Genomic DNA, 15,980 nt, shown 5'->3' on the forward strand with positions numbered 1-15,980 from the left:
GACCTCTCCTCTGTCCAGAGTAAACAACAAACAGTGTAGATGTTTGGCGAAAATCTTTTGTAGCTTGTAAGTAAAACTTCAAAGCACGGACCACGTCCAGATTATGTAAAAGACGTTCCTTCTTTGAAGAAGGATTAGGACACAATGATGGAACAACAATCTCTTGATTGATATTCTTGTTAGAAACTACCTTTGGTAAAAACCCAGGTTTTGTACGCAGAACTACTTTATCTGAATGGAAAATCAGATAAGGAGAATCACATTGTAAGGCAGATAACTCAGAGACTCTCCGAGCCGAGGAAATAACCATCAAAAACAGAACTTTCCAAGATAAAAGTTTGATATCAATGGAATGAAGGGGTTCAAACGGAACCCCTTGAAGAACTTTAAGAACCAAGTTTAAGCTCCATGGGGGAGCAACAGGTTTAAACAGGCTTAATTCTAACCAAAGCCTGACAAAAAGCTTGAACGTCTGGAACTTCTGCCAGACGCTTGAGCAAAAGAATAGAAAGAGCAGAAATCTGTCCCTTTAAAGAACTAGCTGATAATCCTTTTTCCAAACCCTCTTGGAGAAAGGACAATATCCTAGGAATCCTAACCTTACTCCATGAGTAATTCTTGGATTCACACCAATAAAGGTATTTACGCCATATTTTATGGTAGATTTTCGTGGTGACAGGCTTTCGTGCCTGTATAAGGGTATCAATGACTGACTCGGAGAAGCCACGCTTTGATAAAATCAAGCGTTCAATCTCCATGCAGTCAGTCTCAGAGAAATTAGATTCGGATGATTGAAAGGACCTTGTAGTAGAAAGTTTTGTCTCAGAGGCAGGGTCCATGGTGGAAAGGATGACATGTCCACTAGGTCTGCATACCAGGTCCTGCGTGGCCACGCAGGCGCTATCAAGATCACTGATGCTCTCTCCTGTTTGATTTTGGCAATCAGTCAAGGGAGCAGAGGAAACGGTGGAAACACATAAGCCAGGTTGAAGAACCAAGGTGCTGCTAGAGCATCTATCAGTGCCGCTTCTGGGTCCATGGACCTGGATCCGTAACAAGGAAGCTTGGCGTTCTGGCGAGACGCCATGAGATCCAGTTCTGGTTTGCCCCAACGATGAACCAATTGAGCAAACACCTCTGGATGGAGTTCCCACTCCCCCGGATGAAAAGTCTGACGACTTAGAAAATCCGCCTCCCAGTTCTCTACACCTGGGATATGGATTGCTGATAGGTGGCAAGAGTGAGTCTCTGCCCAGCGAATTATCTTGGAGACTTCTAACATCGCTAGGGAACTCCTGGTTCCCCCTTGATGGTTGATGTAAGCCACAGTTGTGATGTTGTCCGACTGAAATCTGATGAACCTCAGGGTTGCTAACTGAGGCCAAGCTAGAAGAGCATTGAATATTGCTCTTAACTCCAGAATATTTATTGGGAGGAGTTTCTCCTCCTGAGTCCACGATCCCTGAGCCTTCAGGGAATTCCAGACTGCACCACAACCTAGAAGGCTGGCATCTGTTGTTACAATTGTCCAATCTGCCCTGCAAAAGGTCACACCTTTGGACAGATGGACTCGAGATAGCCACCAGAGAAGAGAATCTCTGGTCTCTTGATCCAGATTTAGCAGAGGGGACAAATCTGTGTAATCCCCATTCCACTGACTGAGCATGCATAGTTGCAGCGGTCTGAGATGTAGGCGCGCAAATGGCACTATGTCCATCGCCGCTACCATCAAGCCGATTACTTCCATACACTGAGCCACCGAAGGGCGCGGAATAGAATGAAGAACATAGCAAGATTTTAGAAGCTTTGATAACCTGGATTCTGTCAGGTAAATCTTCATTTTTACAGAATCTATCAGAGTCCCTAGGAAGGAGATTCTTGAGAGTGGGGATAGAGAACTCTTTTCCTCGTTCACCTTCCACCCATGTGACCTGAGAAATGCCAGAACTATGTCCGTATGTGACTTGGCAATCTATAAAGCTTGACGCCTGTATCAGGATGTCGTCCAGATAAGGGGCCACTGATATACCTCGCGGTCTTAGGACCGCCAGAAGCGATCCCAGAACCTTTGTAAAGATTCTTGGAGCTGTAGCTAACCCGAAGGGAAGAGCCACAAATTGGTAATGCCTGTCCAGAAAGGCAAACCTTAGGAACCGATGACGATCTTTGTGAATCGGTATGTGAAGGTAAGCATCCTTCAAATCCACTGTGGTCATGTACTGACCCTCCTGGATCATAGGTAGGATGGTCCGAATAGTTTCCATTTTGAACGATGGAACTCTGAGGAATTTGTTTAAGATCTTTAGATCCAAAATGGGTCTGAAGGTTCCCTCTTTTTTGGGAACCACAAACAGATTTGAATAAAAACCCTGTCCCTGTTCCAACTGTGGAACTGGACAGATCACTCCCATAACTAGGAGGTCTTGCACACAGCGTAAGAATGCCTCTTTCTTTATCTGGTTTACAGATAATCTCGAAAGGTGAAATCTCCCTTGAGGAGGGGAAGCTTTGAAGTCCAGAAGATATCCCTGAGATATGATCTTCAACGCCCAGGGATCCTGAACATCTCTTGCCCACGCCTGGGCCAAGAGAGAAAGTCTGCCCCCTACTAGATCCGTTACCGGATAGGGGGCCGTTCCTTCATGCTGTCTTAGAGGCAGCAGCAGGCTTTCTGGCCTGCTTGCCTTTGTTCCAGGACTGGTTAGGTTTCCAGCCCGGCTTGGATTGAGCAAAAGTTCCCTATTGTCTTGTAGCAGAGGATGTTGATGCTGCACCTGCCTTGAAATTTCGAAAGGCACGAAAATTAGACTGTTTGGCTTTTGATTTGGCCCTGTCTTGAGGAAGGGTATGACCCTTACCTCCAGTAATGTCAGCAATAATTTCCTTCAAACCAGGCCCAAATAGGGTCTGCCCCTTGAAGGGAATGTTGAGTAATTTAGACTTTGAAGTCACGTCAGCTGACCAAGATTTAAGCCATAGCGCCCTACGCGCCTGGATGGCGAATCCAGAATTCTTAGCCGTTAGATTAGTCAAATGAACAATGGCGTCAGAAACAAAAGAATTAGCTAGCTTAAGTGTTCTAAGCTTGTCAAGAATTTCAGTTAATGGAGTAGCGGTCTGAAAGGCCTCTTCCAGAGATTCAAACCAGAACGCCGCAGCAGTAGTGACAGGCGCAATGCATGCAAGGGGCTGCAGGATAAAACCTTGTTGAATAAACATTTTCTTAAGGTAACCTAATTTTTTATCCATTGGATCTGAAAAAGCACAACTGTCCTCAACCGGGATAGTGGTACGCTTTGCTAAAGTAGAAACTGCTCCCTCCACTTTAGGGACCGTCTGCCATAAGTCCCGTGTTGGTGGCGTCTATTGGAAACATTTTTCTAAAAATAGGAGGGGGGGGAAACGGCACACCGGGTCTATCCCACTCCTTATTAATGATTTCTGTAAACCTTTTAGGTATTGGAAAAACATCAGTACACACCGGCACTGCATAGTATTTATCCAGTCTACACAATTTCTCTGGCACTGCAATTGTGTCACAGTCATTCAGAGCAGCTAACACCTCCCCAAGCAATACACGGAGGTTCTCAAGCTTAAACTTAAAAGTAGAAATATCTGAATCAGGTTTCCCCGAATCAGAAATGTCACCCACACACTGAAGCTCTCCTTCCTCAGCTTCTGCATATTGTGACGCAGTATCAGACATGGGCTTTAAGGCATCTGCGCGCTCTGTACTACGTCTAACCCCAGAGCTATCACGCTTTCCTCTGAATTCAGGCAGTCTGGCTAATACCGCTGACAGGGTATTATCCATGATTGCCGCCATGTCCTGCAAAGTAATCGCTATGGGCGTCTTTGATGTACTTGGCGCCATTTTAGCGCGAGTCCCTTGAGCGGGAGTCTTTAAAGGGTCTGACACGTGGGGAGAGTTAGTCGGCATAACTTCCCCCTCGCCAGAATCCTCTGGTGATAAAAATTTTTAAAGATAAAAGCTGATCTTTATTGTTTAAAGTGAAATCAATACATTTAGTACACATTCTCATATGGGGTTCCCCCATGGATTTTAAACATAATGAACAAGGAGTTTCCTCTATGTCAGACATGTTTATACAGACTAGCAATGAGACTAGCAAGCTTGGAAAACACTTTAAATCAAGTTAAACAAGCAATATAAAAATGTTACTGTGCCTTTAAGGGAAACACATTTTGCTGAAATTTGAAATAACAGTGAAAAAAGGCAGTTAAGCTAACGAAATTTTTACAGTGTATGTAACAAGTTAGCAGAGCATTGCACCCACTTGCAAATGGATGATTAACCCCTTAATACAAAAAACAGATTAACAAATTGAAAAAAACGTTTTTTAAACAGTCACAACAACTGCCACACTCATATTACAACAGTGGAAAGCCTCAGGAAACTGTTTATAGGCAAAAATCAAGCCAGCCATGTGGAAAAAAACTAGGCCCCAATGAGTTTTATCACCAAAGCATATATAAAAACGATTAAACATGCCAGCAAACGTTTTATATTGCACATTAATCAGAGTATATACCTCTGATAGCAAGCCTGATACTAATCGCTATTAAATCACTGTATTTAGGCTTAATTTACATTAATCCGGTATCAGCAGCTTTTTTCTAGCAAATTCCATCCCTAGAAAAACTTAAAACTGCACATACCTTATTGCAGGATAACCTGCACGCCATTCTCCCTCTGAAGTTACCTCACTCCTCAGACATATGTGAGAACAGCAGTGGATCTTGGTTACTTCTGCTAAGATCATAGAAAAAACGCAGGCAGATTCTTCTTCTAAATGCTGCCTGAGATAAAATAGTACAACTCCGGTACCATTTAAAAACAAACTTTTGATTGAAGAAAAAACTAACTATATTACACCACTTTCCTCTTACTACCTCCAGCTATATTGAGAGTTGCAAGAGAATGACTGGATATGGCAGTTAGGGGAGGAGCTATATAGCAGCTCTGCTGTGGGTGATCCTCTTGCAACTTCCTGTTGGGAAGGAGAATATCCCACAAGTAATGGATGATCCGTGGACTGGATACACCTTACAAGAGAAATATAATTTATGCTTACCTGAAAAATTATTTTGTTTCTTGCTAGTGAGACTCCATGAAATCCTATTCTTACATATGGGAAATACATCACCTGGTCACCAGGAGGATACAGACACACCCCAAACAATACATTTATCTATTCCTCCCACTTCCCCTACCCTCCCAGTAGATCAAACCGAGGACAGGGAAATGTAAAAGAGATAAAAGGGGATAGAGGTGCCAACTAGACTGCCGCCACTAAGAATATAAAATCCAGGGCAGGTTCATGGACTCTCTTGATATATGAGGCAGGGAACAGGCCAATGATCCTGAACTAGAGAACAGATGAAAGACTACGAAAGACCTCCCTGAGCCAAAATAATTAGAGTAATCCCCAAGCAGACAGACTTGGAGAAACCACATTTTGAGGAGTAGACCTTTTTTTTAAAAAAAAAAAAAAGACCTGGCATGTGAAAAAGATGCCATAAGAAGTTGACAAAAGTGTATAAAATCTACACACCAAGTCCTGCGTGGCAATGAAGGGCTATGAATCACAGGCACCCCTTCTGCTTGAGTCGTGCTACAACTTGTGAAAGGAACACAATAAGGCGAAACCCAAAGGGCTGTCAAACGTCCAACTCCACCAGAGGTTCCCTCGACCTCAATCCAAAAACTCTGAAGTATAATTTAAAACGTCATGAGGTCCATGCTTGTAAATCCACACAGACGTGTGATCTCGTTGAAGATCTCCTGGGTTAGAGACCACTCATCTGAGAAAAAAAGTTGGCAAAATTATTGGGAAACTGAATCCCAATAACGAAAAATGCCCCTCGTGATCTCACACATCCTTGTAACTTAGGTTACTAACCATAATAGAAGGGTTACCGAGTAAAAAGGCATTAAGGCCACTATTGTATGTAGCCCTAATGATCTCACCCCTTTAGAAAGGCAACTAGCCTGTATGAGAGAGCAACAGGATAAATAAAAAAGGACTTACCCATATGCTGCTTCAGTCAGTGTCAGCAACCACGCCAATCCTGTCAAAATTAAAATTAGCGTAATTAACAAACACTGTAGAGTTGTAAGGGAGTATGAGCGTAAATCACTGGGGGAGGCTTGGGGACTTCCCTGCGACACCCATAAACCGAAGGAACCAATACTCAGAGATTCACATGGCCATATTAAATACTCCTCTGACCCTCTCTTGAAGAAAACAATCCACTTAGGGTACATTAAAATAAAGCTTGCAGAGCACCTCTGATCTCTGCGTTCCTCCTAGACGAGGCAAAGAACTACTGGGTAGGGTAGGGGAAGTGGGAGGGATAGTTTAATGTATTGTTTGAGGTGTCTTTGCCTCCTACTGGTGGCCAGGTGATGTATTTCCATATGTAGAAAGAAAGAAATGTGAAAACATTCTGCACAAGTATATTCTGCCCCACAATTATAGCTATGAGTAGAGAACATGCAATTTGCATACAACTATCAAAACTTGGCACATGTTACAACAGTTTTTTTCAATTTAGTGAGCTGTGGTCTATTACCACAGGGGTGCTTATACTTTAGTGAGCTGTGGTCATCTTTTTTTTTTTTTTGTTGAAGTATGAGCACCCCTGAGTCAATAGAGCAACACTGCTGACTCACACAGCAAGACAAATTAAGAGATGTGCTAGATACATTCATACTTCTGAGCCTACCTACCTGCTTTTTGTAATAAAGGATACCAAGAGAAATAAATAAATTTGATAATAGAAGTACAGTATATTGGAAAGATTTTTTTTTTTTTTTAAATTGTACATTCTATGTTAGACGGTAAATTTTGACAGCATTGTTTGGATCAATGTTTACATCATAGTTCTATAGATTAGCACTGCAGAATCTGCTGGGAAGAAGAAAGAAGAAATAAGAGGAAGAGGATACATAGTTGCTAACAATGCTACCATAGAATGCTTGATAATCCAACACAAGAAGGAGTGACCCCTAAAAGCTTGCACTCATTATCACTGGTGCTGTATTGGACCTATCAGCCTACCCAGATTTACTGTTATAAGCTAATTTTGACTTTACTGTCCCCTTAATTATGAAAGAAAATTTCTGAGTTTCTTGTCCCATTAAGATACATTGACAGTAGTAATCCAAGTAAAATCAGGCAAGATCATTGGATTTCTAAGCATGCGGTCACAGCACTATTGAACAGTAAATAATAACACTGAAATCTCTATATGTAAAAACAAATAAATATAAAAAATTACCTTCTGGATCCCAGGGGATAAAGGAGTCAGAAAGGAGTGTTCACACTTTTCCAGGTACTTCTCTGAGGTTATCTTTCCAAACAGAATCGTGACAATAAAACCCCTGTGAATCATAAAAAATAAAAAATAAATACTTGTACTAAAAATTGAGTAGGAAGTTCATTTTATACCAGGTTAACTAAACACACTATTCCCTTAAGCCGTGTCCTAACCAAACACATCTGAATATCCATTCCAGAGAAAAGCCATCTTTTTTGTTAGCCATTCTTCAGGTTATCCTCTATCAATATAAGTCTCACAAGTTCCTGATGGGATCAGTTCACATATAACCAAGCTAAGACCCCTTATGACGACAACCTGAGTTTGATAACAACCAAATATTTTTTTTCTCAGGTTTACAGATTTAAGTTGGTAAACAAGCAATTCCCTATAATAAGTATTTGCATATCTATGCACCATTATTACCACATAAAACTACTAAAATCAATCAGTTGCATATGCTCTGTATTCTCATGATATTAAAAAACCCAATAAATTATGCTTACCTGATAAATTTCATTTCCATCTTTGGGAGGAGAGTCCACGGCTTCATTTATTACTTGTGGGAAATAAGAACCTAGCCACCAGGAGGTGGCAAAGACACCCCAGACAAAGGATTAAATACCTCCCCCACTTTCCTCATCCCCCAGTCATTGTGCCAAGGAAACAAGGAACAGTAGGAGAAATATCAGGGTATAAATGGTGCCAGAAGAAAAAAAAAAAAATTAAGTCCGCCCACTGGAGAAACGGGCGGGAGCCTTGGACTCTCCTCCCAAAGATAGAAATGAAATTATCAGGTAAGCATAATTTATTTTTTCCATCTTAATTGGAGGAGAGACCACACCTTCATTCATTACATGTGGGAAAAAAATACCCAAGCTCTAGAGGACACTGAATGAAAAAATGGGAGGGCAAAAGGAGGCGGACCCTAATTTGAGGGTACCATAGTCTGCAAAACCTCTCCCCCAAAAGCCGCTTCCACCGAAGCAGAGACATCAAATTTGTAAAATTTAGCAAAAGTATGTAGGGAGGACCAAGTAGCCGCCTTACAAATCTGCTTCATAGAGGCCTATTTCTTAAAGGTCCATGAAGAAACCAAAGACCCCATGAAGAAGCCACAGCCCTAGTTGAGTGAGCCGTAATCCTCTAAGGAGGCTTATGTCCCGCTGTCTCATAGGCCAAGCGAATAATGCTCCTCAACCAAAAGGATTGGGAAGTGGATGAGGCCCTCTGCCCCTTGCGCTTCCCAGAATACACCACAAATAAAGACGAGGTCTGTCTGAATTCTTTAGTGGCCTAAAGATAGTACTTCAAGGCCCGAACCACATCCAAATTATGAAGTAACCTTTCCTTTGAAGAAGAAGGGTAAGGACATAAAGAAGGAACTATCATCTCCTAATTGATGTTACGATTCAAGACTACCTTGGGAAGAAATCCCAACCCAGTGCGAAGAACAGCCTTATCTGCGTGAAAAAAACAGATAAGGAGGCTCACATTGCAAGGCCGCCAACTCATAGACTCTGTGTGCCGATGCAATAGCCAACAGGAATAGAACCTTCCAGGAAAGCATTTTAATGTCAAGTGAATGCATAGTCTCAAACGGAGCCCTCTGCAAAATCTTAAGTACCAAGTTTAAGCTCCAAGGGGGAGCAGAGTTTCTAAAGACAGGCCTGATCCTAGAAAGAGCCTGAACAAAAGGACTGATCAGGAAGCTCTGCAAGCTTCTTGTGTAACAGTACAGATGAAGCCGAAATCTGTTCCTTTAAGGAATTGGCGGCAAGTCCCTTCTCCAACCCATCCTGGAGGAAGGACAGGATTCTGGATACCCTAACCTTGTGCCCGGGATATCCATGTTCCTCATACCAGGACAAGTAGGTCCACCACATCTTATGATAGATGAGACGAGTGACCGGCTTGCTGGCTTGAATGAGTGTATCAATCACTCTCTCAGAAAAATCTCTCTTGGCTAGGACTAAGGGTTCAATCTCCACGCAGTCAGCCTCAGAAAATCGAGATTTTGATGTAGAAAGGGACCCATAACTAGTAGATCCCTGCGACAGGGTAACTTCCATGGCGGAGACGATGACATCCCCACCAGATCCGCAAACCACATCCTCTGCGGCCACAACGGAGAAATTAGAATAGCCGAAGCTTGCTCCTGCTTGATGCGGGCCACTATTCGAGGTAGAAGTGGTAACGGTGGAAATATGAAGACTAGGTTGAACTGCTAAGGCATCTATCAGCTCTGCCTGGGGATCCCTGGACCGCGACCAGCGTATGGGTAGCTTGAAGTTGAGTCTGGATGCCATGAGATCTATCTACGGCGGCCCCCATCTGATGCAGGTCCCCACAAACACCTCGGAATGGGGAGACCATTTCCCAGGATGAAACGATTGTCTGCTGAGAAAATCCGCTTCCCAGTTGTCCACACCCGGGATGTGGATTGCTGATAGCGAACAGTTGTGGGTCTCCGCCCACTCCAGAATCCGAGATACTTCCCTCATGGCTAGGGAGCTTCTCATTCCCCCTGATGGTTGATGTAAGCCACCGAGGTAATGTTGTATGACTGGAATATGATTGATCGGGACGGCCCCAGAAGGGGTCAAGCCCTCAGAGCATTGAAGATCACTCGAAGTTCCAGAATATTGATCGGGAGGAGCGACTCCTCTCGAGTCCACCTGCCCTGTGCCTTCCTGGCACCCCAAACAGCTCCCCACCCTGACAGACTTGCGTCCTAAAGTAGGATGCCCCCTGGGACAGTTGGCCCAGGCAGATCCACCAAGAGAGGGATTCCCTTGCTCGGTTGTCTAGAGATATCTGTTGGGATAGGTTTGAGTAATCGCCATTCCATTGTCTCAACATGCACAACTGAAGAGGTCTGAGATGGAACCTGGCAAATGGAATGACATCTATGCTGGATACCATGAGCCCAATCACCTCCATACACGGGACCACATACGGCCTTGAGGCGGTCTGAAGGGCAAGACAGCTGGACACAATCTTGCAACATCTCTGATTTGTCAGGAATATCTTCATAGAAATGGAACCTATTATTTTGCTCAGGAATTCCACTCTGTTGCTGGGAACCAGTGAATTCTTTCCTACATTTATCTTCAATCCATGGGATAGAAGAAGAAGAAGAAGAGGAGCCCTCAAATGGTTTTCTGCTAGACTGTAGGACGGAGCCTGAACCAGGATGTAGTCCAGATAAGGCGCCACTACAATACCTCTGGCTCTCGCCACCGCGAGCAGCACTCCCAGAACCTTCATGAATTTTTGGGGGGCAGTCGCCAGGCCGAACGGTAGGGCCACAAACTACAAGTATTGGTCCAGAAATGCAAATCTTCGGAACCTGAAATGATCCCTGTGGATTGGCACATGAAGGATGCTTACAATCTATTGTAGTCATGAATTGTCCCTCTTGAACTAGGGGCAGAATCGACCTGATCGTCTCCATTTTGAATGATGGGACCGCCAAAAACTTGTTTAGGCACTTTAGGACTAGGATCGAACAAACATGCCCTACTTCTTTGGAACCACGAAAAGGTTTGAATAATACCCCAGACCTCTTTCTGCCAAAGGTACTGGTACCATAACTCAGAGAAAGGAGAGATCCCTTACGCACTCCAGAAAGGCGTCTCTTTTCTCTGGTCTTGATGATAGGTTTGACAGGAGGAATCTACCCCTGGGTGGATGAGTCATGAACCCTATCCTGTAACCCTGGGCGATGACCTCCAGAACCCAAGGGTCCTTAACATCTCTCATCCAGGGCTCTGCAAAAAGATTTAGTCTGCCCCTTACGCAATCCATAGACGGATCGGGGACCGCACCCTTGACTCTTGTGACCGTATATATAATAGAGTCCAGGCCCGGACTAAAAAAAACCTTCCCCTGAAAAGGGAGGGAAAGTAATCTAGACTTGGAAGTCATATCAGCAGACCACAGAACCACAGAGCCCTATGGGCTAGAACAGAAAAACCTGATGTCTTGGCATTGAGGCGAATAATCTGCATATTTGCAATCACAGATGAATGAATTAGCAACCCTTAAGACAATAATTCGTTCCTGTATCTCCTCAGGGGGAGTCTACACCTTGACCATAGCCGAAAGAGCGTCACACCAATAGGTAGCAGCTCCAGCCACCGCAGCGACCGCCGCTGCCAGTTGAAAAACGAACCCCGTGAGCTGAAACATTTTTCTCAACCAGGACTTTTTTATCCATGGGCTCCTTAAACGAAGAGCTATCTTTAAGCAGGATAGTTGTGCGCTTAGCGAGCGTGGAGATAGCACCATCCACCTTAGGAATGGCCCCCCCACAGCTCAAACTGCGAGTCCGGAACAGGGAACAGTTTTTTAAAAGAAGTAGAAGGAGAAAAAGATGAGCCAAGTTTCTCCCTTTCGTTCTTAATAATATTAGCCATCTTAACGGGAACCAGGAAGGTCTGAGGCACCACCCTGTTGAGGTCTAGATGATGCCGATTCCGTCCCAGAAAGAGTGTCCTCTGAAGAATCGGAGTTGTCCTCATCAGCGGATAATCTATCAGAGACGTCCAATGGAGTAGATGACCCCTGGGACGGATAACAGAATTTATGCTTACCTGATAAATTACTTTCTCCAACGGTGTGTCCGGTCCACGGCGTCATCCATAACTTGTGGGAATATTCTCTTCCCCAACAGGAAATGGCAAAGAGCACAGCAAAAGCTGTCCATATAGTCCCTCCTAGGCTCCGCCCACCCCAGTCATTCAACCGACGGACAGGAGAAAAACAGGAGAAACTATAGGGTGCCGTGGTGACTGTAGTTAAAGAAAGAAATTCATCAAACCTGATTAAAAAACCAGGGCGGGCCGTGGACCGGACACACCGTTGGAGAAAGTAATTTATCAGGTAAGCATAAATTCTGTTTTCTCCAACATTGGTGTGTCCGGTCCATGGCATCATCCATAACTTGTGGGAGCCAATACCAAAGCTTTAGGACACGGAAGAAGGGAGGGAGCCAATCAGGTTACCTAAACGGAAGGCACCACGGCTTGCAAAACCTTTCTCCCAAAAATAGCCTCCGAAGAAGCAAAAGTATCAAATTTGTAGAATTTGGCAAAAGTGTGCAGGGAAGACCAAGTCGCTGCCTTACATATCTGATCAACAGAAGCCTCGTTCTTGAAGGCCCATGTGGAAGCCACAGCCCTAGTAGAGTGAGCTGTGATGCGTTCAAGAGGCTGCCGTCCGGCAGTCTCATAAGCCAATCGGATGATGCTTTTCAGCCAAAAGGAAAGAGAGGTAGCAGTAGCTTTTTGACCTCTCCTCTTGCCAGAATAAACGACAAACAGAGAAGACGTTTGTCCGAAATCCTTTGTTGCTTCTAAATAGAACTTTAAAGCACGAACTACATCTAATTTGTGTAACAAACGTTCCTTCTTTGAAACTGGATTCGGACACAAAGAAGGCAAAACTATTTCCTGGTTAATATTCTTGTTGGAAACAACCTTTGGATGGAAACCAGGTTTAGTACGCAAAACAACCTTATCTGAATGGAACACCAGATAGGGCGGATTACACTGCAGAGCAGATAACTCAGAAACTCTTCTAGCAGAAGAAATAGCAACCAAAAACAGAACTTTCCAAGATAACATCTTGATATCTACGGAATGTAGAGGTTCAAACGGAAGCCCTTGAAGAACTGAAAAAACTAAGTTCAGACTCCAGGGAGGAGTCAAAGGTCTGTAAACAGGCTTGATCCTGACCAAAGCCTGAACAAAAGTTTGAACATCTGGCACAGCTGCCAGTCGTTTGTGTAACAAGACAGATAAAGCAGAAACCTGTCCCTTTAGAGAACTCGCTGATAATCCTTTATCCAAACCTTCTTGAAGAAAAGAAAGGATCCTAGGAATTTTGATCTTACTCCATGAGAATCCCTTGGATTCACACCAACAGATATATCTTTTCCATATTTTATGATAAATTTTTCTAGTTACAGGTTTTCTGGCTTGTACCAGAGTATCTATCACAGAATCCGAAAATCCACGCTTAGATAAAATCAAGCGTTCAATTTCCAAGCCGTCAGCTGGAGGGAAACTAGATTTGGATGTTCGAATGGACCCTGTATTAGAAGATCCTGTCTCAAGGGTAGCTTCCATGGTGGAGCCGATGACATATTCACCAGGTCTGCATACCAAGTCCTGCGTGGCCACGCAGGAGCTATCAATATCACCGAGGCCCTCTCCTGTTTGATCCTGGCTACCAGCCTGGGAATGAGAGGAAACGGTGGAAACACATAAGCTAGATTGAAGGCCCAAGGCGCTACTAATGCATCCACTAGAGTCGCCTTGGGATCCATGGATCTGGACCCGTAGCAAGGAACCTTGAAGTTCTGACGAGACGCCATCAGATCCATGTCTGGAATGCCCCATAATTGAGTCAACTGGGCAAATATCTCCGGGTGAAGTTCCCACTCCCCCGGATGGAATGTCTGACGACTCAGATAATCCGCCTCCCAGTTTTCCACTCCTGGGATGTGGATCGCAGATAGGTGGCAGGAGTGATCCTCCGCCCATTTTATGATTTTGGTCACTTCTCTCATCGCCAGGGAACTCCTTGTTCCCCCCTGATGGTTGATGTAAGCAACAGTCGTCATGTTGTCTGATTGGAATCTTATGAATCTGGCCTTTGCTAGTTGAGGCCAAGCCCTGAGAGTATTGAATATCGCTCTCAGTTCCAGAATGTTTATCGGGAGAAGAGACTCTTCCCGAGACCATAGACCCTGAGCTTTCAGGGAGTCCCAGACCGCGCCCCAGCCCACTAGAATGGCGTCGGTCGTGACGATGACCCACTCTGGTCTGCGGAAGCTCATTCCCTGGGACAGGTGATCCTGGGTTAGCCACCAACTGAGTGAGTCTCTGGTCTTCTGATCTACTTGAATCACTGGAGACAAGTCTGTATAGTCCCCATTCCACTGTTTCAGCATGCACAGTTGTAATGGTCTTAGATGAATTTGCGCAAAAGGAACTATGTCCATTGCTGCAACCATCAACCCTACTACTTCCATGCACTGAGCTATGGAAGGTTGTGGAACAGAGTGAAGAACTTGACAAGCGTTTAGAAGTTTTGACTTTCTGACATCTGTCAGGAAAATCTTCATTTCTAAAGAATCTATTATTGTCCCCAAAAAAGGAACTCTTGTCAACGGAGACAGGGAACTCTTTTCTATGTTCACCTTCCACCCGTGAGATCTGAGAAAGGCCAGAACGATGTCTGTGTGAGCCTTTGCCTTTGAAAGAGACGACGCTTGTATCAGAATGTCGTCCAAGTAAGGTGCCACTGCAATGCCCCTTGGTCTTAGAACCGCTAGAAGGGACCCGAGTACCTTTGTGAAAATCCTTGGAGCAGTGGCTAGCGCGAATGGGAGAGCCACAAACTGGTAATGTTTGTCCAGAAAGGCGAACCTTAGGAACTGATGATGATCTTTGTGGATAGGAATATGTAGATACGCATCCTTTAGATCCACGGTAGTCATAAATTGAACCTCCTGGATTGAAGGTAAAATCGCTCGAATAGTTTCCATTTTGAACAATGGCACTCTGAGAAATTTGTTTATAATCTTTAAATCCAGAATTGGTCTGAAAGTTCCCTCTTTTTTAGGAACTACAAACAGATTTGAGTAAAACCCCATTCATTGTTCCACAGTTGGAACTGGGTGTATCACTCCCATTTTTAACAGGTCTTCTACACAATGTAAGAATGCCTGTCTCTTTATTTGGTTTGAAGATAAGTGAGACATGTGAAACCTTCCCCTTGGGGGTAGTTCCTTGAATTCCAGAAGATAACCCTGAGAAACTATTTCTAGTGCCCAGGGATCCTGAACATCTCTTGCCCAAGCCTGAGCGAAGAGAGAGAGTCTGCCCCCTACTAGATCCGGTCCCGGATCGGGGGCTACTCCTTCATGCTGTTTTGGTAGCAGCAGCAGGCTTCTTGGCCTGCTTACCCTTGTTCCAGCCTTGCATCGGTTTCCAAGCTGGTTTGGTTTGCGAAGCATTACCCTCTTGTCTAGAGGCTGCAGAGTTGGAGGCCGGTCCGTTCCTGAAATTGCGAAAGGAACGAAAAACATAATTTATGTAAGAACTTACCTGATAAATTCATTTCTTTCATATTAGCAAGAGTCCATGAGCTAGTGACGTATGGGATATACATTCCTACCAGGAGGGGCAAAGTTTCCCAAACCTCAAAATGCCTACAAATACACCCCTCACCACACCCACAAATCAGTTTAACGAATAGCCAAGAAGTGGGGTGATAAGAAAAAAGTGTGAAAGCATATAAAATAAGGAATTGGAATAATTGTGCTTTATACAAAAAAATCATAACCACCACAAAAAAGGGCGGGCCTCATGGACTCTTGCTAATATGAAAGAAATGAATTTATCAGGTAAGTTCTTACATAAATTATGTTTTCTTTCATGTAATTAGCAAGAGTCCATGAGCTAGTGACGTATGGGATAATGACTACCCAAGATGTGGATCTTTCCACGCAAGAGTCACTAGAGAGGGAGGGATAAAATAAAGACAGCCAATTCCTGCTGAAAATAATCCACACCCAAAATAAAGTTTAATGAAAAACATAAACAGAAGATTCAAATTGAAAC

At 44.0% G+C, this 15,980-nt stretch overlaps 1 protein-coding gene across 2 annotated transcripts in view; it reads right to left on the reverse strand.

The window, feature by feature from the left end:
* The window catches only part of SNX13 (sorting nexin 13), an 882,412-nt gene that overhangs the window by 653,862 nt on the left and 212,570 nt on the right, over positions 1–15,980 (reverse strand). For both annotated transcript variants that reach the window (XM_053714126.1, XM_053714125.1), the window contains exon 3: positions 7,306–7,408. In XM_053714126.1, coding sequence (XP_053570101.1) covers positions 7,306–7,408 — 103 coding nt within the window. The remainder of the gene's footprint in view (positions 1–7,305; positions 7,409–15,980) is intronic.

The sequence above is a fragment of the Bombina bombina genome, chromosome 5 (assembly GCF_027579735.1).
Source record: "Bombina bombina isolate aBomBom1 chromosome 5, aBomBom1.pri, whole genome shotgun sequence".
NCBI classification, from domain to species: Eukaryota; Metazoa; Chordata; class Amphibia; order Anura; family Bombinatoridae; genus Bombina; species Bombina bombina.